The 25,915-nt window shown below is 41.0% G+C and overlaps 1 protein-coding gene across 1 annotated transcript; it reads left to right on the top strand.

The window, feature by feature from the left end:
* Positions 1-1,296: 1,296 nt before the first annotated feature.
* inab (internexin neuronal intermediate filament protein, alpha b) lies at positions 1,297-5,976 on the top strand. Its single transcript, XM_085788274.1, has 3 exons — positions 1,297-2,458; positions 2,961-3,085; positions 3,256-5,976. The coding sequence occupies exons 1-3, from the start codon at positions 1,406-1,408 to the stop codon at positions 3,503-3,505; spliced, it is 1,428 nt and encodes a 475-aa protein (XP_085644400.1). The 5' UTR covers positions 1,297-1,405; the 3' UTR covers positions 3,506-5,976.
* Positions 5,977-25,915: the final 19,939 nt, after the last annotated feature.

Raw genomic sequence — 25,915 nt, forward strand, 5'->3', positions numbered from 1 at the left:
GCAACTGTCCCCGGTCTCCCCTAGGAGACATCATTGTAATTTAAAAAATATTTAGATATTTGCAGGCTCTGCATTTTCAGACACTGGAGTAACTACATCAGATGTTGCAAAAAGGTTTTACTTCCAGAGTGTCATAGCCTACTTGCTGCCCACACATACACAAAAATGACAGCTTGTCCTTTTTTTTTTTTTTTTTTTTAATTTTGAACTGAACACCAGCAACAGGGATGCATGTGCAAACAACAAAAATATCACATCCTGTTATGATCAAGCTTGAACCAGGCCAACATCAGAATCATTAGAATAGGCCTACAAGAAAATGTTTTTAAAAAGTAGGCTAAGCAGGTAAGTAGGCTAAGTAAAACAGTACACAGAAGCTATAGGATGAAGAGGAAGAAATCTCATTCAGGTGAATGTAGCCTATTGCAGATTGTTCTGAAAAGGATGACTCATCATTTTTCTATGCGCCCCACACTTTCTTGTTTGATGGGGAAATGACCTATGCATCTGTGAGGTGCGTTCAGGGGCTTCGTACATTTACCCAAACCCCAGCTCATTTCATATAATGCGTGCTTTTCAACAACTTAGTAGGGAGCAGCCCTGAAATATCCACGCACTGCGCAGTGTGCAATGATTGGACAACAGAGGGCAGCAAAGGCTTGCCAGTGGGACGCTGATTCTTCAAAAGCTCAACAGCAAACAAAGCGTTGCCAACCACCAAGAGTAACTTTGAAGATAACATCATCTTTCACTTTTTCTAATGTTAAACTCTTATCGAGTAGAATTCATTTGTAAAATGCACCATGATGCAGTTTGTTGCTGACAAGAACAAAATCCATCTTCCAATGGAAATGAATGATGCACATTTTTCAGAAATGTATTGTTCACTTTAAAGTTGAATCTTCATTTTAAAAAAAACTGCAGCTGTAGGAGTCTTGTGGATAGTGTCACTGTAGGCTACCAACCAGTTGCTAATTATCATTTATCAACAGAATCCTATAAAAGCATAACACCCGAGACTCAGGATTACAGTCAAGACTTGACTTTATAGGCTATTGTATCTTTGTTTTACGGCTACACGTGCAACAAGCGACCAAACACTGACGCATCACCACTGCGCCAAAGCGGACAGTTCCATCTGCTCCACACAAAGACCAGTGCCAACTCCGCACATCTGGACCAAAGCTGGGATTAATGTAACCTAGAGTAATTGTTACCATCTGAAATCCATCTTTAGCTCGATATTAATCAATCATATTTTGTCATAAAGAGTGGACTACCTGACCCATCTGGAGCGGATCGGTCCGGATGTTTCCAGCGGGCATTAATTAGTGATTGGGTTGGTCCCCCTATAAAAAGGAGGCGCGCCCACTGTTCTGCTCTGTCTCCACACACACACGCCAAGATGAGCTACGGATCTGAAGTCTTTTCCGCCTCCTCCTACCGAAGGATTTTCGGCGAATCTCCCCGTTATGCGTCCTCTCCATCACGGCCAGGGATGAACGTGTCCTCCTCACGGGGGGGAGGGTACCGGTCCTCCTCCCTATCCCGGAGCAACGTTTCTGCCCTGGGCTCCTATAACAGAAGGACCGGTCGCTCCTTCTCGCCTATGCCGCTGGAGACCTTCGACCTGACCCAGAGCAGCGTCCTCAACAATGAGTTCAAAATCATCCGCACCAATGAAAAGGAACAAATGCAAGGTCTTAACGACCGCTTTGCAATGTTCATCGACAAGGTGCGCAACTTGGAGCAGCACAACAAAGTGCTGGAGACGGAGTTGGTCACTCTGCGCCAGAAGCACACCGAGCCGTCCCGCCTGGCCGAGCTTTACCAGCAAGAGATCCGCGAACTGCGCTCCCAGCTCGACGAACTGAACGGGGAGAAGTCCCAGCTGATTATAGAGAGGGATAATATTGAAGACGACCTGCAGAAAGTCAGGGGAAAATACGAAGAGGAGTTCCGCGCCCGGGAAGAGGCGGAGGCCACCCTCAAAGCTTTTAAGAAAGACGTGGATGATGCCACCATGGTGCGCCTGGACCTGGAGAAGAAGGTGGAATCCCTCCTGGATGAGATCAACTTCCTCAGGAAGGTGCACGAGGAGGAGGTGACCGAGCTGACGGACATGATGCAGGCGGCCCAGGTGTCCGTGGAGATGGAGGTGGCCAAGCCGGATCTCACCTCCGCCCTTAAAGAGATCCGTGGCCAGTACGAGTCCATGGCATCCAAGAACCTGCAGTCCGCCGAGGAGTGGTACAAGACCAAGTTTGCGGACCTGTCTGAGCAGGCGAACCGCAGCAACGAGGCCATCCGCGCCACCAGGGAAGAGGCCAACGAGTTCAGGAGGCAGCTACAATCCAAGACCATCGAGATCGAGAGTCTGAGAGGAACCAACGAGTCTCTGGAGAAGCAGCTCCACGAGATGGAGGATAGGCACAATGTGGAGATTGGGAACTACCAGGTAATTATCCCACATTTTACACCACATATTTACCGCATATCAACAGGATTTGATTTTGGAAAACCGATCATTCTTAGTAGGCTATAAAAAGTTGTGCAGCCTGAAATAAATTATCTATTTAATGTTTTTTTTTTTTGAGAAATCTAAATGTCATAGAAATCAGGAGCAGCAGCTGCGGCTCGGGCTCTGTCCGTGGTGCTGAAACTCATTCCCCCGGGACAGCCCGCGCAGCAGCTGCAACTGACAACGCCCACCGAGCGCATCAGCTCTAAATGGGTATAATTATACAAGTGCTGCTTTTGAGTCAGCTTTAGCAACAGAAAATATTTATTTAACGCATATTTCAACCAATTTTTTGTCACATCTTCTTCTTAATCATAGGGGGTCTTGGCATGTGGAGCTGCAGTTTTTCTTCGGGGCTGACCTTTCTATGCTTTTCGCCTCTGTAGTCAAAATATTTGTTCCGAGATGTTGACCTCTAGCTGACTGGATGTCCTTATAGGAAAACATGGCAGAGCTGGAGAATGATCTGAGGACCACCAAGGGCGAGATGGCTCGTCACCTGAGGGAGTACCAGGATCTGCTGAATGTCAAGATGGCACTGGATATTGAAATCGCAGCTTACAGGTTGGTTCTCTTGGTCATCAATCAAACACAGGCAACTTCTGCTAAGGAGAAAATCCACTCTCTCCCTTTGTTAAATGTCTATCCTCTGTCTTTATATACAGTACTAGCACCTTCTTTATACCTCATCATTTATTCTCTCTAAACTCCCGCCTATATCATCCTCTCTGTAGGAAACTCCTGGAAGGGGAGGAGACCCGCATCGGGACGGGCATCAGCGGTCCCAACCCCTACAGTGGACAAGGCTACAGCTACCAGACCCGCATCTACAGCTCCTCTGGCAAGAGCTCCAAGAAGGACGAGGACCAGCAGCAGCAGCAGCAGCAGAGCAAAGTCAAAGTGTACGAGGAGACAGTGGTCACCACTAAGAAGATGGAGAAGCCACAAGACTCCAGTGATATTCCCACCCATCAGAAAAACTAAGAGCATACTGTAAGCCTGTTCTTGACCCCCAAACCTTCCATTTATCCCACCAATCCTCTCCTCTGTGCCACCCTAAAACAAACCTTGAGCCTTAACACTTGAGGCACTCAGGGGAGGGGGGGGGGTGTAAGGTGAAAACCCTGCCTTCTTATTATAAGCCTAGTAAGATGGTCCAGGTTTCGGTCATTTGAAAGAGGGTGCAGGGTTTATAGGTTTGTTTTATGGTGGTTTCTTCTCCCTTGTACCCTTTGTCCCTCCACATGTTCCCCAAGGGAAATCCATTATAACTCTACTATAACCATCACTCTATACAACACCACAATACATCTGTTCTCTCTTGTTCTCTCTCACCATCTCAACATCGAACGATAACAAGCACTTAGGTAGCAGCTACAGTATGTAATACCAATACACGGTAGATAATAACTCTGGTCAAGCACTATGACTACCACAAGCTGTGAGATACTGTTGACACGTTTCAATGGTCGCATGTGTGTGTGTGTGTGTGTGTGTCTGTGTGTGTGTGTGCAAGTGTTACTGTGTGCACTTCAAACATTCAAAACACTTAAGCTGGTGCCGGTTACTCTCTCTACTTCCACTTATACAATACAGATACAGTTCTTACATGATACTCCGTAGTGCAGAGAAAGCACAAGCGTCTGCTTAGATCTCTTCTCGCACAATTCTGTCTTATCACAGTCAGTTTGACCATGGTTCAGTCAGTTCAGTTCTGCATGACAACAGTATAACACAGGATGACGATCCTCAGGCCAGCACCGACCCTTTCCAACTTCCCGACGAAGTTATTTCACAAAAAGTGGATTACTGTAGCTTTTTAAATGACTTGAAGTGAACAAGAAAACAAATGTATCAATTGATTTGCATGGTGAATGTAGATGTCATGCTTGCATGGAGTCCATCAGCCCAGTCGTTAGAAGTTCGAAGGTCGGCCAATGCCTTCCTATTTTCATCATTGACCATGCTGACCATCATCATGCACACTCATTATTGTCGTCATATGTGCTTGCTATAGCCCGTAGGCCAGATTTGAGACACTTGTAAATCGTAGGAGTGAGATGGGTTACAGATCTCTGCTGTTGGTGCTTTTAAGTTAAGGAGCAAAGGTCCTCTTTAAAGCACTTATAATGGAATGGTAAATACCTAATTTGGTAATGAACAGTTTGCACAATGTGCTATGAACGATACATGGAAATAGGAAAATAAGTAAACGCACTGTAAAATCCAGTTAATGTGATGAAGTGGAAGAGTCTGTCTCCTGATGGACTTCAGTCACTTCCAGATTGTATTGTAAACTGTGCTTTCACACAAATGGACGAGATTCAGTGTGATCCATCTCAGCGTGGTTAATGGTAATGCATATTTAACTCCATTTCCCATGTGCCATTGATGATGCTTGAAGCAGATTTAAGCCCCAGTATCCATCCCATATAGCACTCAGAACACGCCTACAAAAAACTCAAATACATGACCTGTCAGATCACAATGTGTTTGAAATAACTTGACCTCTTTTGTTTTAACTGTGGCCATGACTGGATAAAACGTCTGTTGTAGTACGACCTCACCAGTAGAAAAAAACCTTTGGTACGAAAGACTTGTAGCTTGTTTTTCTGCTTGCGCACTGCCAACTCTAGCACAGCTATCCTATTCTCTTGCTGTTTGTCACGGCCAGCGCCCTGACAAACTGCACTCACGTTAAGAAAACAAAACAATAAAAACTGCTGATTGTACGTCAGACTGTGGTTTGGATCGGGCTTGTGACAAGTATCTTAGTACTGTAGTAAGTGTGTTTGTATCTCTACACAGTGGCCTATCATTACTGCAGTTTCTTTGGTGGAGGGGCAGCAAATCTAAAAGTTGCATATTTTGTTTTGTGAAACACTGAACGCACAGTGTCAAGCAGAATAAAAAATTGGAGAAGTACAAGAAAATCAAAGCAGCATTTTATAGTAAACAACTATATCAGTGGATGAGTGGTTCATGATTGCAAATGTCAAGCCTTTTATCTTTCCAATGTAAAACCAAAAGAGTTTTCATGGGTGTCTGAAGAAAAATGTCACTACTACTTCTGAAGCACTGCCAAACTTTTTTAAGCACACATGCAGCACCACTTCATGCAAAAGCAAGCATTTTCTGAATATACGGTACAGTATGTCATCACCCATTCAAAACCGAGAAGCAAGATTTAGCCATAGAACAAAATACTGTAGGATCTAAAATGCCTTAAAACACCAGCAGCTTTTTTCTGGCCATGTGTGTGACGTGTATGATTCTGTTCAGTGGGGTGTTTATCATTGTTATCTCTTTATTAGTGTTTATTAGAGCTGCCATGATTATAAAAGCATAGGGACTGAATGTAGATGACATGCTAGCCTCTTTATCATTATTATTACTTATGTATTGCTCTATGACACCATATCAATAAAGACTTGACATTACTGAGGTGCACATGATTTCACTGCGTATGTTTTTTTTCTTATATTCATCACTAAGATTCTGTATCATACAGTCTATGTGAGGACTAATTATAATAATAAAGTACAATTATGACTTACTTGATTTTTCGCTATACTTTACACTGATTCGCATATGATTTAATTCATAAGGGAAATATTGCACTTAACTCAACTACATTGATTTGGTATTATATATAAATATACATTTAATGGCACGAATGCATTTTGAAGAATTATCATAGACAACACCCAATCACAGGGTAATTAAGTTACTCAGCAGTATATAAAATAATGAAAATAAAGTGCAACATTGAAGACATGTATGCACTGATAATTATGGTCCAAATAATGATATACATTTTTCTTAAAAGGGTCATTTGGGAAGAAACAATATTCTGAAGTGTGAATACACTGACTTGCGTGACTTCTAGTTGTAACAGTGCATTTCTATAATGTGGAATCGCTGTTTTGTCCCCCTTCCACCACTGATTAATGGTGATCACTCAATTGGATGTGAAATAATCACAGCTTTCTTTAGTAGGACATGAGAAAATGAGTTGCAGCATGAGCGTCAGATGATGATAACCATGCAAACTGCAGAGTTTTCTGTCTCTTGCAGGCTTGAAATGATGCAGCAAATGAAGGAAAGTTAAGAAAAGCCAACAGTTTATAAGGTCCCATGTAAAGAGCCAACAATTCGTGTTTTCCGTCCATAGAAGAGTAAAATGTTTGCGTTGCTTTGATTTATGTCTCTTAATATTACATTGGACCAATACACCCTAAAAAGCAATGTCACCTTGACCTGCTTCCTGAAGATGTTATTTTGTCTTCTGCTTCTCGGGGGTCACTGTGCAGATGTGCAATACAGCAAAAAGATGGATCACCTGCTGCCGTGCGGTATGTTGACCTTTGTACCTCTGTTGCTGCTCTGCACACTCCAACCCAGACCTTGAAACCTCGGGCCTGGTGGATTGCCTCTGATTAGCCCATCTCTCCCCGTGCCCACCAACTGGGTGGGACAGCCTCGGGGCTGGGTGTGCATGCATGACGCAGGTTGCAGTTCTTTAAAGATTTATACCCCTGCAATGCTGCTGAGTTGAAGGTGCGGTGGGAGCCGTTTGGTGAAATGTCACTGTGAAAGCCCTGTTATGAAACAGCCTCCGCTCCTTCAGCTTCAAACTTGAAGAGTGCTTCAACTTTCTATTTTAAGTCTCCCCTCAGCCTTCCTGCCCCTCGTTCATACCACAGACAACACATGAGAGTATTACGAGGCCATAAAAAAGGTGAAAAACAGCACTGACTACTACATGCATAAAATAAAATATAGCCTCATATAAGAAACTCTGTCCAATCTGGGATTCATTTGAAATTTATAGCTGCTGAAACCTATCGGAGCGTGTTCAGCCTTCAGTCCCACTGCAATCAGGCTTGGCTGATTTCTCGAGAGTGTTGCTCCATAATTATGGCAAACAACACTGTTGTGTGAAAGGTACACTAAATAAAAAATCCAAATAACAAATTATCTCATAATTCAAAAAACAGAAAACAATTTAATGTAAGTATTTCAAACTTTCCCTGACATATTATTTTATAAATACTATAATTTGTTCACGCAATCTCCTCACTGACTTTGGTCTTTTATTTCTTTTCATGTCCTTCCCTTTGCTATCTGGAGGGATGAAGCAGACTGTGTTGAGGCAGAGCCATGTTTTATGTTCTGTCTGGTGATAAGTGTCTGTGTGGGTCTGTGATGTGCTGGAAATGAGGATCAGGCTGTGGAGCAAGCAGGTCGGGGCTGTAAATTTCATTTGTTTGTCAGCGGATGTGGATCAAAGCCATTCCTCCTTACAGGGCAGAGGTGTCGGCTCTGCAGATTTATTAAAGTATAAATGTGCGTGACTTTTCACACACACGCAAAGACCCGTATTATACTAATAGAAACCAAAAAGGGCTCCGAAGATGTCATTTCCTGACTAAGGACGACAGTCACAGTCATTTTTAATTTTCATCAAAGCTTCTTTGATGTGCAGACTGAACACAACACAGCACGACTGCATGCAAGATTAATAAAAAGCTGTGAATCCACACAAATTCACCAGCTCATGAAACAAACTTAAGCACACAGGTGTAGACACGTTTTAAAAAAGTATAGAGAGAAATAATTGTGATCACTTCAAGGGGCAACTATATAAACATACAGAGAGAAGGGGGGGAAGGGAGGAAGAGTGGAGGAAGGGTTGGGTGCCAAGTTCGAAAATCAATAAAGATATGTGTTAAAACAAAAGAAAGGGTTAAGGAAATTACAGCAAAAAACTGGGGAGTAGCTTAGAGCTAACTTCTTTACAATGTCATTGACTAAACACTGACTTCAAATATCGTGAGATGGGAATTCACTGTCGTCTCTGTCTGAACACACATAATTTAGTAATAAAGTGCTCATTAAACCAAAGACTTGTTTTATATTATACATATTTCAAAAGACAGAACATGTCCGCTAAGTTTTGGAAGCACTTTAAATAAGCTGTTCCCCCTGCCTCCTCTCTCATGCTGAGCCAGGCTAAACATCAGTCAGTGAGTTACTTGAAAACATAGTGGAAAAACCATTACCAAGCTTATTACTTCTCAAAATGCATGAAAATGTCTTTAAAAGCACAGATATACTACATTTCTCAACACTATAGGTGGAGATTAATCCAGCATCATACTGGTGGTGTGGCCACAGATCTCAGTCTTTGTGCCAGGGAGCAAAGTGTTAACTGGAGAGTTGCTGCTGCTGCTGCTGCTGCTGCTTCTGCTGTTGCCGTGGAGTCTGTTGCCGGCATCTTGCTGTGCTGCAGCAGCCTCTGGGAATGACCACTCACAGGGAGACAGGGAGAGTTCGCTCTTGTCCAGACAGGCAGACAGAGGCTGGTAGAGAGAAAACAGTTCTAGACACCAAAGTGTGAATGGATTAGACTAAAAACCTGTGGCAACAACGACAAAAAAAAATATGTGGCGACAACACCTAATGGAGTGTTTGTGATGACTGGACCCGTCCAAACAATTTCCTTGCCTGTTAGGAAGTGCTGAATCACTTCGAGGTAGGCCCCGAATATGACGTAGCCGTCTCCCTGTTAAAGCCAAGACTGTGTTTTTTTCTTGCTGCTAATAATAGCAGAGACAGAGCCGGCAGAGCCAGACAGGGAGACAGACAGACTGATGGAGGGTGTTTTTCTTTCAACAAAGAGAAAGGTTGCATCCTTCTTTTTGAGCATTGGAGTGGTCCTGTGGGGTCTTCAACCTGAAAAACACAATTACATTAACCAAAAAGATCCATCTTCCTAACCAGAAAATGCAGTTGGATAACATATAGGCTACACATAAAGCATATATTTATTTTTTAGACCAATGGTTAACTGACTACTATCTTAATCCAGCATAGATGTAGATGTTAGGATTTCTCAAGGACATATTTCTGAAATGCTTTCCGAATTAATATAAGTGGTTAATGCAGAATCTCTATTTGTATCCAGTTTGTTTTTATACTTTGAGGATTGATGCCTCAGTGAGCACAGAGCCAAACCTTCACATCTCTTAGGGGATAGTTGTGCAAACATTCAACCCTTGCTTCAAGAGCATCAGTGTTTGTTCATTGAGTTTTTGCCTTGGATTTCACCCTCTGAATAAACCACTATCTTTTATATAGACCAGTGACAGATGCCTACGTGTGTGCAAATGTTTGTCTACATGCATCTCCACAAGATACAAGGGAGTAGCCTGCTCACTTGTGCTCTCACAAAACAGAAAATCCACAGGAACACTCCAAAGATTTAAAGACTCCAGTATTTGCAAAGATAAACACAGATGTTTCCTGCAATAATTATAATACAGAAGTACCACATGTGGGGAATTCAAGGCCTAAAACAAACAGGTTTAACTACAGTGTTTCAAATACAATAAACATACTGCCAGAGACATTAAACACACTATATTTAAAACACATCACACCAGGACTCTTTACTTTTTTCTTTTTTGTCTGAGGTGAAATCTTCTTCCTTCTGCAGGTGTGAAAAACAGTGATTCATCACTTCCTCCAATGATTAAATCCGCTGTCATACAGGGAAGCATCTGATGAAACGTTAGATATTTTTAGGTTTCAGACATCAAAAGGTGCAGAACAGGAAGCTGCACTGAGAAACTGACGTGTGTGTTACAGGCTGGAGAACAGAAAGTCTTCAGACTGTTGATGCTGCACTGCACTGGAGGCAGAGTGTCACTGAGGAGATAAATGTGATAAGATTAAATGCACATGCCCTTTGGAAATTTCAAACCACCAGAGAATGTGAAACCTGAATTCTGTTGACTTTTTCCTTTTGGCGGAATTACTTACAGGAGCATCGATACTCCTAAAAGAAAAGGCGTTAAACTGGAATTAAAGCGTGATTGTGACAAATCAATCTTAGTTCACATTGTTGATTCACATCAGACAACAATGTCAATGTCTGCAAAAGTTTTGCAGAAGTACAACTGTGAGTTAAAGTGCCGTTTGGGCTCCATTCAGATGGGACTAATTATGTCGAAGGAGAGGACACAGGAAAACAAGCTCAACCTACAGGGATGTGTCTATAAAGTACTGGTGTGCTGCAGTGTGCAATGACTGGCCGTATTAACAAGTGCAATGTGGAATCATACTCACAATAAAATAACCACTTGGACAATGACGTTCAGGTTTATGAATCTATAACAAGGAAATATCCTTATATAATGCCAGCTGGTTCTAAAAATATCTTTTATATTGGCACTATAAGCTTTTCCCAGCTTTCCTGATATCATCATAATCTTGAACAAGAAAAGAGCCCAAACAAAAAAACAGCATCAATAATGTGTGTTATCATCTCCAATTATGTCCAAGAGCATATTTGAAAAAAAAAAAAAAAGTGCACCATCACATTCTGAAATGTTCCTTCAGCTCTTTAGGGAGTGAGAGAGAGGCGTGTGCTGCCACTGCCTAATCCATTATGGAGCAGCTGAGCCTCTCTGGCCTTTCTGTTCAACAGCTATAGCCTGCATACTGTGACACAGCATTTTGGGAGAAAGAGCAAAAGGCAACTTTCAGCCTACCCCCTCTCAAGGTGTCATGAGGGATTATTATAGCCATGTGAAGTAAAGACAGAAAGAGTAAAAAGTGCATCAAATGGAATAGTTAACAATCAGGAGCTCAAAGCCAGACAGGGTGATGCCTCTGATCAGTTTTTGATCATTCTGTTTTAACGATCAGTGTCAAAAATTCCCTCTCTTACTTAGGTTAGGGCTGACCTGATCAGTTTAAAGATTACATGAGAGACACGCTTTGTAATAAGTAATTTATTCCAGGCTTGCTTCTTTTTTCTTCTTGTTCCCCTCTGATAAAATATTTAAAACTCTTTATTACTATCTTGCTGTTAAATATCTGCTGCTGGAGAGCTGGTGCAGAGATTTGCAGAAGTGTTGTGATGGTACATTTAGTGTAAAGCATTTTCCAGGGGAAAAAATCAATTCATTAAATGTAATATTTCATTAATGGCTTGTTCTTTTTTAGCGTAATCAGGTCACATCGGTGAGCTTTAATTTCCTTTGCAGCTGAACAGGTGTGCAAGTGGGAAAGGTCAGACAGAGCAATGTCTCCTATCATTAATCTTCAGACCCTGAGGATATGAATGTAGACAGGGCACATTTAAACACACACCAATGATAATTGATAACAAAGCAGCCTTAACTTCTCAATAAGAAGTTGTGTAGGTAAATGGACAAGTTCTCTACCTGGTTCCTGCTACTTTTAGTAAAAGTGGAAATTCTGGCAATGATAATCAGTTTTCATGAACATTAGGAGCCCACATGGATCTCTGCAAATTATGACTGGTGACCTCACACTCTCAGCAGACGTTAGCTTGCAATGTTTAAGGATTAAAGGGATTAACATTAACATTTAGGTATGGATCAATCTGGAGGTGAGCTGGTCACTTGAGCTGTGGGAATCTCTTGACACTGTTTTCCATTTTTGTACAAAAATAAATAAATATCCAAAGAGCAAAAAAAAAAAAAAAAGCCAATATAACATTTTCCACTTCCACTTTCTTTGCCAACTAACTTTGTTTGTCTGCTGATTGCTGCTCGGCCAAAAGAGGAAAATGCACATAAAAAAAAACAAACAAACACATTTTCTCCAGAAAGCAGCAACGTTAACGTTAACAGCAGAGGAGGGTGATTGGTCCCTTTGGGTGTATCACAATGACACCTTCCAGATTCACACACTCATCGTTGATATAGAATAATTAATTACAGGAGAAAGTTTCCATGTTATCTGCAGTTAGTTTTGATACTTTATAGGAATTTCTGATTCTTATTCTCATGAGGATTAGGGCCTAATCTTTGAAAACCCTTCATTATTTTGTGTTTATCCTGAGTGTCTTAATCTCCAGTAGGCCTATCATTGTTATTTCTCACAGAACTGCTGGTTTGCTCATGTTGGATTTATTCTCTACAACAGCCTTGACTGGATTAATGAGCTTTTTTTTTTTTTTTTTTGCTTCTCATCTTCCTGGCATTGTTTTCCACTAAAACAATTAGCAGATATTTTGTTTTATTTCGATTTACTTATCATAAAACATGGGGTATATTCCACATTACAAAGACTATATGACCTTTAAAGTTGCCCTCTCTTCCAGTTTCACACAGAGAGTGAGATTACTGTCTGAGACGTACATTAATCCTTCCACTGCCTCTGTAGTTCCTCAGCACTGTGCAGCAGAGGATGTACAAACTAGAAAAGGACACAGAGGGACGCTCCCTTCCCCACACAAAACTCTGCAGGCTGTCAGGCTGGAGGAATAAAGATTACCTGCCTCCAGAGGCCAACTTATTGACAAATCTCCCATGCTCCTGTGTATAGTCTTCAAACATCCAGACGTGCACAGGGCAGCTGGGGGGTGAGGCTTAAAGGGGGGATGTGCTGTCTTCAGTCCCCTGCCTCCTCTGTTTTTTAACCATCCATCATATATAAGGTGCAGAAACAATAGTGACAAATGCACCTAATGAGACATAAAGGTGGGATGTCTCCTTCTCCAGTAGTGCAACTGGACCTACAAGTGATTACAACTCTGCACTGATCAATCACTGACAGTGTGATGAATGCATCATGTACAAGTATAGATGTGAGAGATCATTTGGAGATGACATTTTTATTCACATTTTGCTCATGGCTAAAACAATTGAATCTTTCAATTCTTTCTTTAGCTTATAACTGTAATACCTTTGAGTCTCTGGTAGAAACACTGAATCAGGTCTGTCAGGAATGAGAAAGTCTCTCGGGCAGTCCATCAAAATGCAGAGCACACACTGCTCCGAAAGGCTTGAAGGTCATTCATGTTTGAACATGTCCTCTTTGTTAAGAAATAAAAATAGAAAATTGCTTTCAAAGAAGTTGAAAATTATACACTATGCGCACACAGCACCATCCAGACTGAGTGAGGTTTCAGAAATAATAAAGCACATTATTTCATCCTGTTGTTTTACACCAGAGGGAATTCCTGTGCCTTCGGGCTCCTCGTGAGAAATCCAAATTGCACAAAATGACCCTCATCTTAGACACACGATGGGCATTAGGCATTAGAGATTCATCACAACTGATATATAATTTATTAATCATTTATAATAAAAAAAAACAGGTGCTTCTCCTACATTGTTTTGTCTTTTTTCTAGCTTTTCCATCAGTAACACCCTGCAAGCATTAAATGGGAGATTCTTACTTGCATCCCTGTGAGGGAGGTCGGTGACAGGACGACTGCACCTCTCATATCCATGCAGCAAAGTCGGATCTCCCATTATCTACCAGGCCTGATCGACACTGGATTTTATTTATTTTTAAAGCTCTCACTGGTCTCTTACCATCTTATATTAACTCACTAGTATCTTTTAATGCAGGTCTCTATCGTACATGCTCAAAAGACTGGCTCACACTGCAGGTTCCCTCTGTTAACACCCAACTGTTAACACCCAGCTTCTCTTACTGTTGCACCTACAATCTGGAACACTCTGCAAAATCATCTGAAACTTACCTCACTTTTACCAATAGGACAATTTACAGTAAAACCATAACTACATCTTATTTGACCTCTAACTGCTCCTACTTTTAACTATGTTTCAATTTATCCTAGTCACCTTTAACTTCTGGTATTCTGTTATGCTTTTGTATGTTTCAAATGTCTTCTGTCCTTATATATTTTGTGTTTCATCTCGGCTATATTGTAAATGAGGTTACTCCTCAATATATCTCCGAGTTTAAATAAAGGTTATGAAATGAAATGAAATGTCTGAAGCTAGAAACAGGAGCAGGCTAACCTAACTTAGCATAAAGACTGGAAACGGAGGGAAACAGCTATGGCTCTGGCTCCGTCCAAATGTAACAAAATACATGGTTACACATGTTTTATTTCCTCTTTATTGCTGCACACTCTCTCTCAGTTTCCACCCACTGAAGGTGATAATATCTGCACACGATGCGTGGTGGTGTGTGGGCAGGTGGGTGGTGCTAAAGTATTCAGCAGTGCCATCATCATCGAACTCCCAATGCGCCCATCTGTGTAGCAATATCTATTTCAACTGTGGAGCTTGAGGGATGGGCATTAAGAGTATAGCGATGGACTGCTGGAGAGTGTTTCCCTGCGAGTGAGTGAGTCATTCATTCTGAGCTGCTAGTCATGGCTGAGTGCAGCGGGGCAATAACAAGACATCATTCAAAACATTAAGCCAGCAAAGAATGACTGGAGACGTTATGATTTTCTAAGACCGCCGTCCCGTGGAGGGGAAACAGGAGGCAGAGGTTCAGAGAGCAATTGCCCTTCAAATAGATGTGGAGACAGTTATGGGAACATATCGCACCAATGCCTGTTTTCATTAATCAAATGTCATCGTAGATCAAATGCATTGCCACAGTGATGGAAAGACCAGATGTTCACTTATTGATTCATTTTGTTTTTGCTGCTGCTTCTTGGGTGTGCTGTTACAGATGTTGAAAAGGAAAGAAACACACATGTTGGACATGAAACTAAAGAAAAGTTTATTTTTATAGTGAGCACATCCCATTTATTGCACTTATCTCATATGCAGTGCCACAGGCTTCACACTATCTGCACTATGTGAGATAGAGGCTTTGAACATCCATCACTAAGGATCCATGAGTGTCTGTGCAGATAAAGTCTGACAGAAAACCGACTGGTGGTTATATACCTCCTCGGAAAAAATAGGAAAAATATATAAACACGAACACTGCACAAATGCTCATCATATATTCATATATTCACAAACTTTTTTGGTTTCCTTGTGTCTGTTTCTGTTTCCTATTCTTCTTCCCTTATCTGCAGCTCTATTAGAAATGGCTTGATGCATCCAATACCACGACCTGATCATAATCCCAACACATCCCATCTTCAGGCCCACAGTATATCCTTCGTCTTGTTTTAGCTTTCTACTGCCATCTATGGTGTTCAGGTCAGTTTTGACCCGTGTTTTAAATCAGCTGTAAAATACACTAAAAACATTTTTTTTCATCCAATTTGTTTTTCTTCTCTTGGTTACGTTGTTAGGCTTCCTTATCCATGAAAATATTGGTTTTAATTTTTTTTTTTGGTGTGGGCCCCTGGGCCTTTTTTGTCAGTATATCCCTTATCTTCAATGTAACCTTCCTCTTGTCAGCTTTCTGCGTCCATCTATGGTGTTAGGGTCAGTTTTGACCCGAGTCTTAAATCAGCTGTAAAATACACTAAAACTATTATTTATCATCCCATCTGTTTCTCATCTCTTGGTTACATTGTTAGGCTTCTTTATGCGTGAAAAGGTTGGTTTTGCACTTATGATTTCAGTTTGAACTCTCATTATTGTTCTTATCGTTATAACCGGGTCAAAACTGACCCAAACACCACAAATGTCATAATTCTAACCACAGCATTTTAGAATTTTGTGAAAAAAAAGTTTTTGTTTTATTTTGTTTAAATTGAGGTTCCTGACAAAGTCAAAAAGCCTTGATGCTATTAACAAATTTATGTGGCACTTTATGCATTTAAAACCTGAAAACGGGTCACTGGTGACCTGAACACTAGAGAAGGGGTATGTGTATGTAATGTGTTTATGTGTGTATTTGTTTTCCACTCCCTTCTCCTCCTCCTCCTCCTCCTCCTCCTCCCCACCTCTTACATCTCACAAAGTGCTGAGTGGAGTCATTCCCCACCTGCTGGCAGTCTGCCCGGAGGCTGATATACTCTGTCACCATACACACATAAACAGCTATTGATCGGGTAGAAAACACCAAAAGCTTTCCATTAGCTTGGCCAAGGCCGTGATTAAACATATCAACATTCTGAGCCTGTGGGACTTGAGGCCAAAGACTCATTGAGGCAGCGGTAAACTGTTAGAATTACTCCCCACAATGGAGTGGACACAGAAACATCCGGCTGAGTGGAATTGAGGCATATATAGGATGTGGGTGTGTCTGTGGATATGTAACAAGGGCAGCTGATCTATAGCAAGCTAACACCCCATAATTAGAGAGCGGATCGATGGGACAGGATTTGCTATTAATTAAAAAGCAGTTTAAAGGCTTGTACAGACAGCTTTTCACCAGACTGAGAGGTCATATATCACCCGTCTATATATGTTACTGTCCTGAGGCCTGTCTACAGGTTAGTCTGTCTTTATCATGCAATGAAAGATTGAAGTATTTTACACAGCTCTGAGTGCAGAGAGCTGCGACTGGAAAGGCCAGTTTATACTAGCATATAAAACTGATGCTGCATGGCATATAGGAACTGAATAGGAGCCATGTAGGTATGGTATAAGAACAGCATGGAAAGGGCCATCAAATGCAGAGAAATTACCTAGGAAGGATATAGGAACGGTTTCGATACACTCAGAGCATGGCAAATCAAGCCACCTTCACTTTAATAGTAGTCACACACACCATCTCTTCCCATGTCCTCTCTCTTTACTGCATTGCAGTAAATATAGTAAATGCAACTGTTCTTTATCGTTTATTGACTCCAACTCCACCATGATCAGCTCTGTTTCAGGTTTGCAGTGTGATTATGCAGACAAAGCAGCACACAAATATATATGTTTTACACACAGGTCATGTACAGATGTGACTTTTATCACTGACTCACAGACAGATGTAAACTCTACACTCAGTTTATCTTTTTTTCATCAAATAGCTAAAGGTTCTGTGAGGGTGATGACACCACATTATTACTCAGAGATATGAAACATCATGTTAATTACACTGAATAATTTGCTGGCTGAATCTGAGCTCTCTCTCTCTCTCTGTAGGCTACACTATAGACTTACTAGATTTGGATTCCATTAGACATATCCCCCTGCTTTATGTCCTGATGGCAATTTTAGATATTGCTAAAAACAAAAAAAAACCTGTATTAATATTTAATTTAACTCCCTGGTGAATTTAATGTCCTCTCAAAATGCATTTTAGTATTGAATATAATTAACAATTTTGAGAAAAAAAAATTATTCTAAAGATTTTTATTCTTTGGGGCATAATAAAAACAAATGTATTAAAAAAAAAGAAGAAATCTCTGAGTTTATTTATTTTTTACATCACAGTGGTGCATTACCAAGTCAAAAGGACAAATAAAAGTAAAGAGGAGCACAAAGTTTATACCTTCATTTATGTTTTTGTGTCATTTCAAAATGTGGACACACTGAATTGAGCGTTGGACTCACATTTTTACATGTCTACATGAATTTATCTGCATGTGTGTGTGTGTGTGTGTGTGTGTGTGTGAAATCGGTGCCTTTTTTGTCTTCTTATGTGTGTGTACCCGTCTGTGTGTGTGTCCGTCCGTCATTCTCTTTGCACAGGTCAGTTGTCCCCAAGGACATTCTTCCTGTCCAATCCTCCCCCCTGGTGACATCAAAGGTGGCAACAAAGAAAAAAACTGTCCACCCCCATCCTCTATTTTGGGTCTCAGACACACACACACACACACACACACACACACACACACACATGTAAGAATAACAAAGAAAATTGCTTTATAGTGACCAGGTTTATTTGTTCTCTTGGCCGTTTGTCATTTCTCTTTTTATTTATATGGAAGAATTGTGTGGTCACATCTTGGCCTCATTGTGCCCCCAGTCTTCCTTTTCCATCATTACAGGCAACCAGGTGAAACCTAAATAAATTGATAATTATCAATATAAAAAAAGATGTTCCAGAACACGGTGACTTACAGAACTGATTAGGATTTATCTCAGGTCACATTGATCCGTGTGAGAGAGTAGGATCTTTATCAGTATTGTCCTGAATGTCCTCAGAGAAGATTTCCTGCCAATGTGACACACACTAGGTGGGAGAGCTGTGATATCCCTGGATAATTTATTCTAATTTATAAACACTTATGTCTCCCACAGAGAAATGTAAAAAAAAAAAAAGTTTTCACATTTGTATCCCACACACACGAGACGATTGAGCTGCTACTACTGAAACAGACAATGGACACACGTTGCACATTATGTTTAACTATTGACAACTGTAAATGATATAATTCATATTCTTATGCCAGTTTCTTTGCACCTAAAACCTTTATGCTGCCATTGGTCACCATAGTCGTAATTAATGATTCAGGCTTATCCTCTGGACAGACTTTAAGTACCAGGGCTCTGACCTTTGGCAAAATTGGAAAACATCCCTTTATCTTAACCTCCCAGCAGCTGTCAGTCAGTGTGTGAGTGTGAGTGTGTGTGTGTGTGTGTGTGTGTGTGTGTGTGTGTGTGTGTGTGTGTGTGTGTGAGAGTGTGCATGATAATCTCTCGACATGCTCAGTGGACTGCAGACAGGGCTAATTTGGTAAAGATGCTATCTAAAGAGGCTTGGATTGCAGAGAACAAAGGACATTCATGCAGTGAGATGTCTCCTAAATAAACAAACCTCTTCAATAAAGATAACAGCATGTGGTTCAACAACAAAAAACAATGCAGTATAATATCAGCAATAATAATGATGATGATGTAGCAGGATAGGACACACAGTTTTGGGAAATAATGAGTTGAATCCAAATATTTCAATGGACTCTGCGTGTTTCTTGGTTTGAGGTTGTTATGCTGCCTCTCTGTACCATGCTGCCTTATTAGTTTTACATGGGGCCTGCATTATTTATTGTGATAAAGAAAATGTGGTGCACAACATTGTGTCGCGAAGGACCTGCAGTGGGGAAGGCTTAAGTGCCTGGTTATATGGTCAGTGACAGAAAATGCGTGGGAGGGAACAGAGAGAAACAGTGGAGAGGAGAGGAGAGAAGAGGAGAGGAGACGAGAGGAGAGGAGACGAGAGGCAGCGTTCAAAGTGAAATCTATATTGAAGAGTTCATTGCAAAAGCAGATAACTCCGTTTTTTAAAAAAATATTTTTTTATTTACCTAAGGTGATATCAGTCAAACCAACGTTGAGTGACTTTGAGATGTAACAAAACAGACATATCTCAAAAAAATTAAGTTTTATAGAAAACAACACTTTGCAAAGAATAATTACAAAGCCTCAGCTCATTTTTTTCAAAATGGCACTTTTGGAAATGAAATCTTCAATGTGAAGTGATAGTTTTAAAATAAGATCATCAAGATCACACATACACATTGGTAACAGATATATGCAGAGGAAATCCTTCCTAGTCAGCATGTGACAAAGTTACACATCCAATAGTATATAATAATTTTATACAGTATAGATATGTCATCACTGCTTAACCCCTGCATCACACAATCTCTGCACACACACAGAGACACACATATCCTCCTTAACAAGCTCCACATTAAAGTATAATTAATATATTACTTATACATACAGCACATACACTGTTAATCACTGTAGGACTGTTCAACATGACCTGTATTTGTGTGCACTGAGTGATTATCACTAACATTTTAAATGCACCGACTTTCAGTTACTAGTGAAGGGACTTTCTGCTTCCTTATCAATGTTGCCACTTCCCACATCTCAACAGTTACCATAAAGTGTTATAGTAATGATGTTTCTCCAGGTCACCTGCTCCCATAACAAGTCAAGACTATGAAAGTTGTACAGTTAAAGGAGAATTCCGGCCATTTTTGACCCCTACATTGTTGTCCTGATGGTCACCCATTGGGGGAAGCAAATAAACGTGACTAAAATTGATGCACAAAAATAAACGGTCAGAGATATTTTGGACATTACCACTGCACTGCTCCACCGTTTATTTTTGTAAAGAAATCATCACAACAAGGAAAAAGTGTTGTTTTCAGAGTTCGGCTATCTGAGGTGAGTGACTACATGCAAAAACACAAAGTTTATAATGTCTATGCTGTACACTATATGAGTTCAGTGGTGTGTCATAAGGATTCCAGTCATGTACCATAGATATTTGATTGTTTTTTGAGTGTTTGTTGTGGTTGAAAAGATTGCCCCCATAGTTTAGCGTTGTCGCTATCCCTAGCGCTGGGTAGCCATGGTGTAACTCTGGTTTGACTGCATCAATTTTAGTGGCGTTTTTTGCTCCCGCCAACACTGGGTGACCATCAGGACAACGATTTAGAGGTCAAAAATGACCGGAATTCTCCTTTAAGGGTACATTTTCAATCTGTTATTGGACAATAGCTCTGTTCCAACACTGGTCATGTTCCTGTTTACCTTGATGATCTTCTCTGGATTAGACCTTTTGTTGTTTTTTGTGCTTACATTGACTTTTCAGATGGAGTCTATGTTATGAAGACAGGTATTGAGGCGAGACACTCGGGAGCGCACATAAATATCACATTCTTAATCATTTTCCTGGAAATTTTATTTCAAGTCCTTTACATCCACAGGCTGCTCCAGGCAGCTGGGAAAGTCAGAATCTCTTTTTTTATATAGCCTACTGTATTACAGACCATGCACACTGGCAAAAGAAACACCTGCTTCATATTCATATAGCATAGTATTTACAGAAAATGCCTTGCTGAAGAGTCTGACTATAACAATGTTTCATTTACTCAGTCTGGATTTGACTCATTCATTGTGAAGGACGGCAGAACAGACAAATGCGTGCAGGATCCAGTTCTCCAGTTAGGTCAGTATTGAATAATGCAGGCTCCCCACATTTCATCCCCCAAAATGGAGATCTCTAGTGCCTTCACACCCATTATTCCACTTGAATGGCGAAAAGGCTCCGAGATGCACTCACACACGCACTTTACTCTTGCACTGCCTCACCCAGGCTAAAGGAAATAAGAGCAGCGTTCATAAGACTGGAACTGACAGGAGAGAAACTACAGGGCAGTAACTTCAGTCAGTTATGGCAACATAAAGATGGATTTTAAATATTGGCAGCGTCACCTTGTATTTCCAACTCCAAGTTCAAGAGGCAATGATTAGCCTTTCATTAAAGTCCATCAAAAACACTGCAGCTCTTTTTTTTATTGCTTCACCTCAGTGTGATTAAACTGGATGAAGCTGTGACTCCTCTTCGTTGCTAATGGCTACTGTAAGAAACGTCCTCATCCCTCCTTCCCTGCTCACCTCTTACATCACTGGAGGAGAGATGAGCTCTACTGTCGGCTCTCTTCATCATTCACACGTTTCACGCCTTCCCTTACACCTGCCTGTCTCACCATCATGTCTCACCTCTCACATGCACAACCTCATTTAAGCTTCTTCCTTTTTGCCTCCCTCTCATCCAGGCATCCTCAGAGTTCAAGGTAACATCCTCTCTGTCTTGTTCCTGCTCCCCACGCGTTACCCCACCCCTCCTATTCCCTGCCGACCCCCCTCCTTAGCTGCCTTTCCTCTCCACTCTCCTTTACCCTTTTTTTTCCCCCTCCTTCCTACATCTTTTCTCCACTCCCTCTCTCTCTCTTTTCTCTACTCTTAGGGCATTTTCTACCTTTTCTGCGAGTCACACTTCATGAATTATTTACTCGTGCATCGCAGTGGGAGATTTTGCTGTGTTTCCAGATCGTTTACAGCTCAAAGACACGCAGCCAGCGTTTTCCCCAAAAAGGCAAAAAAAAAAAAAAGAAAATCATCTCTCCTTTAGATATGAAGGTCACTGGAAGGAACGGACCTTGTCATTCACACAGTCACTCTCTGGCTGACTGCTGAGTACTCCTGCATGGACAGCAAACAATAAACAAGTGACAAATTGAGGAAGGACAAACACAGCAAGCCAGAGAAGCATCATTTGATTGTTAAATATAGCCTAAAGATCATCTAGGACATAAGGACATCTCAGGTGTGGCTGAACAAATCATCTTTTTGGATGATATGCATGAATAATAACATCCTAAAAGGTTATCTTTTAAATAATATTAGACATTTTCTTCAACATTTTTTTGCAGCTTGGAAAGAGATTCCCCACATGTGCAACATAAAAAACACTGCAAGTGACTAGAAAACTGCCACGCCCCAGTCTGCACTCCCAGGACTACATCACTCTCTGCTGCCTCACACACAAACATGGGCATAGGCTACTCACTTTTCCATGCACAGTCCTTTTAATACAAGCCTTCGCCTTAAATCTTTTTGTCAGGATTGTTAATTCAAAGGCGAAAATAATCACCCTGACATCAGTTCAGCCTCCCAGAGCCGTCCATGTGGGTGAGCGCCTCACAGTGCCGGGGAACGGGACTCAGGGTGGTGACACCCATGCCAATTAGAACATTTGCCATAAAACCTCCCCAGCAATCTCATCAGAGGACATTTTTACTGGCACATAAGCATAACAGCTTGAGGGAAAAACCATGACAGCACGTCGTTCTCTGATATGCATCAACCATGTAAACACACTGCAATAGCCTTTTAATTTAAAGCGCTGATGCATGCCAGTCTTATCAGCGCTTTACTGGTTAGTACCATTAAGTGCTTTTACATTTACAAGAACAGGAAACAGTGGTAAAGATACAAGCATTAACTTTGTATAATGCTTAAAAAAATGAAAAACTGTGCTTTTTTCTCTTCTTACAATTGTTTGTATTGTATAATATTACTATTCTACTGCTGTCAGACAGTGTGTTATGGGTCTACAGACATATGAATTTCAGGCATTCAAGTGTAAAACAGCTTTTCTTTGAGGTGACTGTGTGTATTTGTGTGTGTGTGTGTGTGTGCATGCGCCTGTGCTCCTACAAAGCCGTCTCTGTTGGGTGAAGCCACACCCTGCTGTCTCCTGACACCGAGCGAGAGAAAGAGGGAAAGACACAGTGTGGAAGTGAGCAAAGTCCTCACTGAGGTGTGAAAGGAGCGTACGAATGAACACGCTTCACTCCCCACTTCACTCACCCATTTGGTTTTTTTTAACTGGGGAGAGACCACGCACACACCAGTCCGAAGGCAGCAGCGGAGAACAAAAGGTTACAGAGCTGGGGTTTCTGTAATGGTCAGTCAGTCTGAATCCCCCAAAGCACCTGTGAAAAGTTGACAGGCATTGTAGAGGGCATCTTCTAGGTACACATGGTGTGAGTAAGGGGGAGGTAGAAAAGGGGAATTCTTTAAAATGTATTTTTTTAAAGCATAATTAGTTGAAACTGTCTAATGCTTTAACATTTGAGCTGTGCATAAAGTGGCAATGAATGCATCATAAATTATGAGCTCACCTCCTCCCATCAGATAAATGTGGTGGAGTAAAAAAATACATAATTTGTGATGTTACTCAAGTACTGAAAGGATTCTCATAGTCTCTTCTTGTGCCTTTGCATGATCACATATTTCTGCCTTTAAAACAGCTCCTTTTATCTTTCATTATTTTGTAATTTCATAATAAAAGCCCCTTCAGTATAATAGAAAAGTGAATTGATTGAATACAATTACAAAGGCAGATGGTGCCGTGGTGGTGCAGGTGTTGGACGTGGCAGTCATCTAGCACTGCACAGCGGGTGCCTTTAAACTGCTATATGAAGGGGGACACTTATAGATCTTCAATCAATAACCTTTAGCCTGATGCATGAGTTTCACCTATCAGGTCAGAGAAGAAGGGGACCACACCAAGAGCTGTGTCGACCATGTGTGGTCATTTTTGCTGATCTTAAATCTGTCCGCACCACCTAACACCGGCACTGTCATTCAGTGAGAACAGAAGAAAGGTATTGGTTCTCTCCCTCTTTAACATCTGTACAGCGAACCTGCACAGAATGACCACGCCCTGAGCTGCTGATGTTGACGTCTCTGTCTCTCACACCCACCCAACAGCCAACCCCACCCCCCACCTCTCCTCCACACGGAGCGTCGCAGCCGCAATGTTACACAACGCCCTGCTGCTTCTGCTGTGAACCCGTCTTTTTCGTCCCATCGCTCACTGTGGTCCTTAGTCTGCATATTAAACCTGCTGCTGACTGGTCACTCCCAAGACGTCCAGAGGGGATGGACCCAGTCAGGAGAGAGGATGAACTGCATGTATACATGATGAGGAATAATAAGTTGCATGAAAACATGAGAATTCATTACATAAAAACATTACTTTAGCTTGGAGAGGGTTTATAACAAAATAACAAAATAATAAAATTCATCATCTAACACTTTTGTCCTTACATTACAACTGTGAAGGTAAATACATGAGAAATGTCACAGAATACCTATAGCTCCAGTGTTTGAAAACGGCATAAAATGAAATGTTGCTAAGATTAAGATAGGATTTTCCACTGACAGTCTCCTATAAATGAAAACAGATGCCGTACTGACCTGAAAGATGCAGACTCAGCGGTATATGAGTGTCTCTGACGAGGAGTTGAGGGTGTTCAGAGAGAGAAGAAGGGCTGTTCTTCTGTACAGGCAGAAATCCAGCCTCAGCAAAATGTGGATCCTGCTGATTCCTGTAAGTGTGTGTCCTCTGTCCTGTGTTTATCCTCTATGCTACAAGTTGAGTAATTTTTTTTTTTTACTAATCAGTCCATCATGTTATTATAACAATCATATTGTTTAGTGAAACCTGTATGTTCCTCGCCTTAGTAACACATTATCTGATATAAACCATTTGTAAATCATATAAAAGGGAAGTGCACTACTTTCATATAAAAATCATATTACACGCTAACAACCTCAGTGACATAAGGAGGAAATAGGGGGATATGAACAACATTGCTGAGGTAAACATCATTTGTCTCCATTGAACAGTCACCTTGGGGTGTCCTGGAGCATGAGTGTACCTTAGTGACGAGTCTATAGTAGAACCTTGACATACCCGGTTCAGTTCCAGCCAACAACCTTATTGTCCTCCTCTGTAGCTCCACGTGTAATTTACATATTAAAGCTACTTCAATTTGGGTGATCAATAGAAAACCTTTTGACCTAGTTTATATGATTTTTTTTTAAAGCAAAAATGCTTCTCTTCCTCTCTCTCTCACACACTTTTTAAAAAACTTTTCTATGATAATAAACTGAATATCTTGAGGTTTTTGTCTACAGTTCAGACAAAACACACATCTGTCTCTATAATTTACAGAAACTGCTGCTGCATGGGTATTTCCCCATATTGTTCTTTCACAGGCAAAAACAGGATTATGGGGATTGAGTTAAATGAATAAGTTAGTAGGTTCATCAATAATGACAATAACTGCCACACTCCAGTTTCCTTTATCACTGACAATACATTGTCCAAGGAGGGCATCAGGTTCGGACACTCTTGTCAGTGGTTGTGTGGAAGCAAAGTGCCACCACCTGGTACAAAATGGTACACATCTAAATACAAAAACGTGTACTCAACTTCAGAGTGCACACAGATTTAAATAATAGGGGTCTTCCCCTTCTTATAAATCAAAAGTAGAGCTGAGACAATTAATATGATGAATTGACAGGAATTTAATTAGCAACTATTAGGCTAATCAATTCATTGTTTTATTCCCTTTTAATGCAAAAATGTCCAAACTTGCTTTGTTTCGAGCTTCTCATATGTGAAGATTTGACTTTATTCTAGTTC

This window comes from Trachurus japonicus, chromosome 1 (genome assembly GCF_045865225.1).
Source record: "Trachurus japonicus isolate A0001 chromosome 1, Traja_1.0".
NCBI lineage: Eukaryota > Metazoa > Chordata > Actinopteri > Carangiformes > Carangidae > Trachurus > Trachurus japonicus.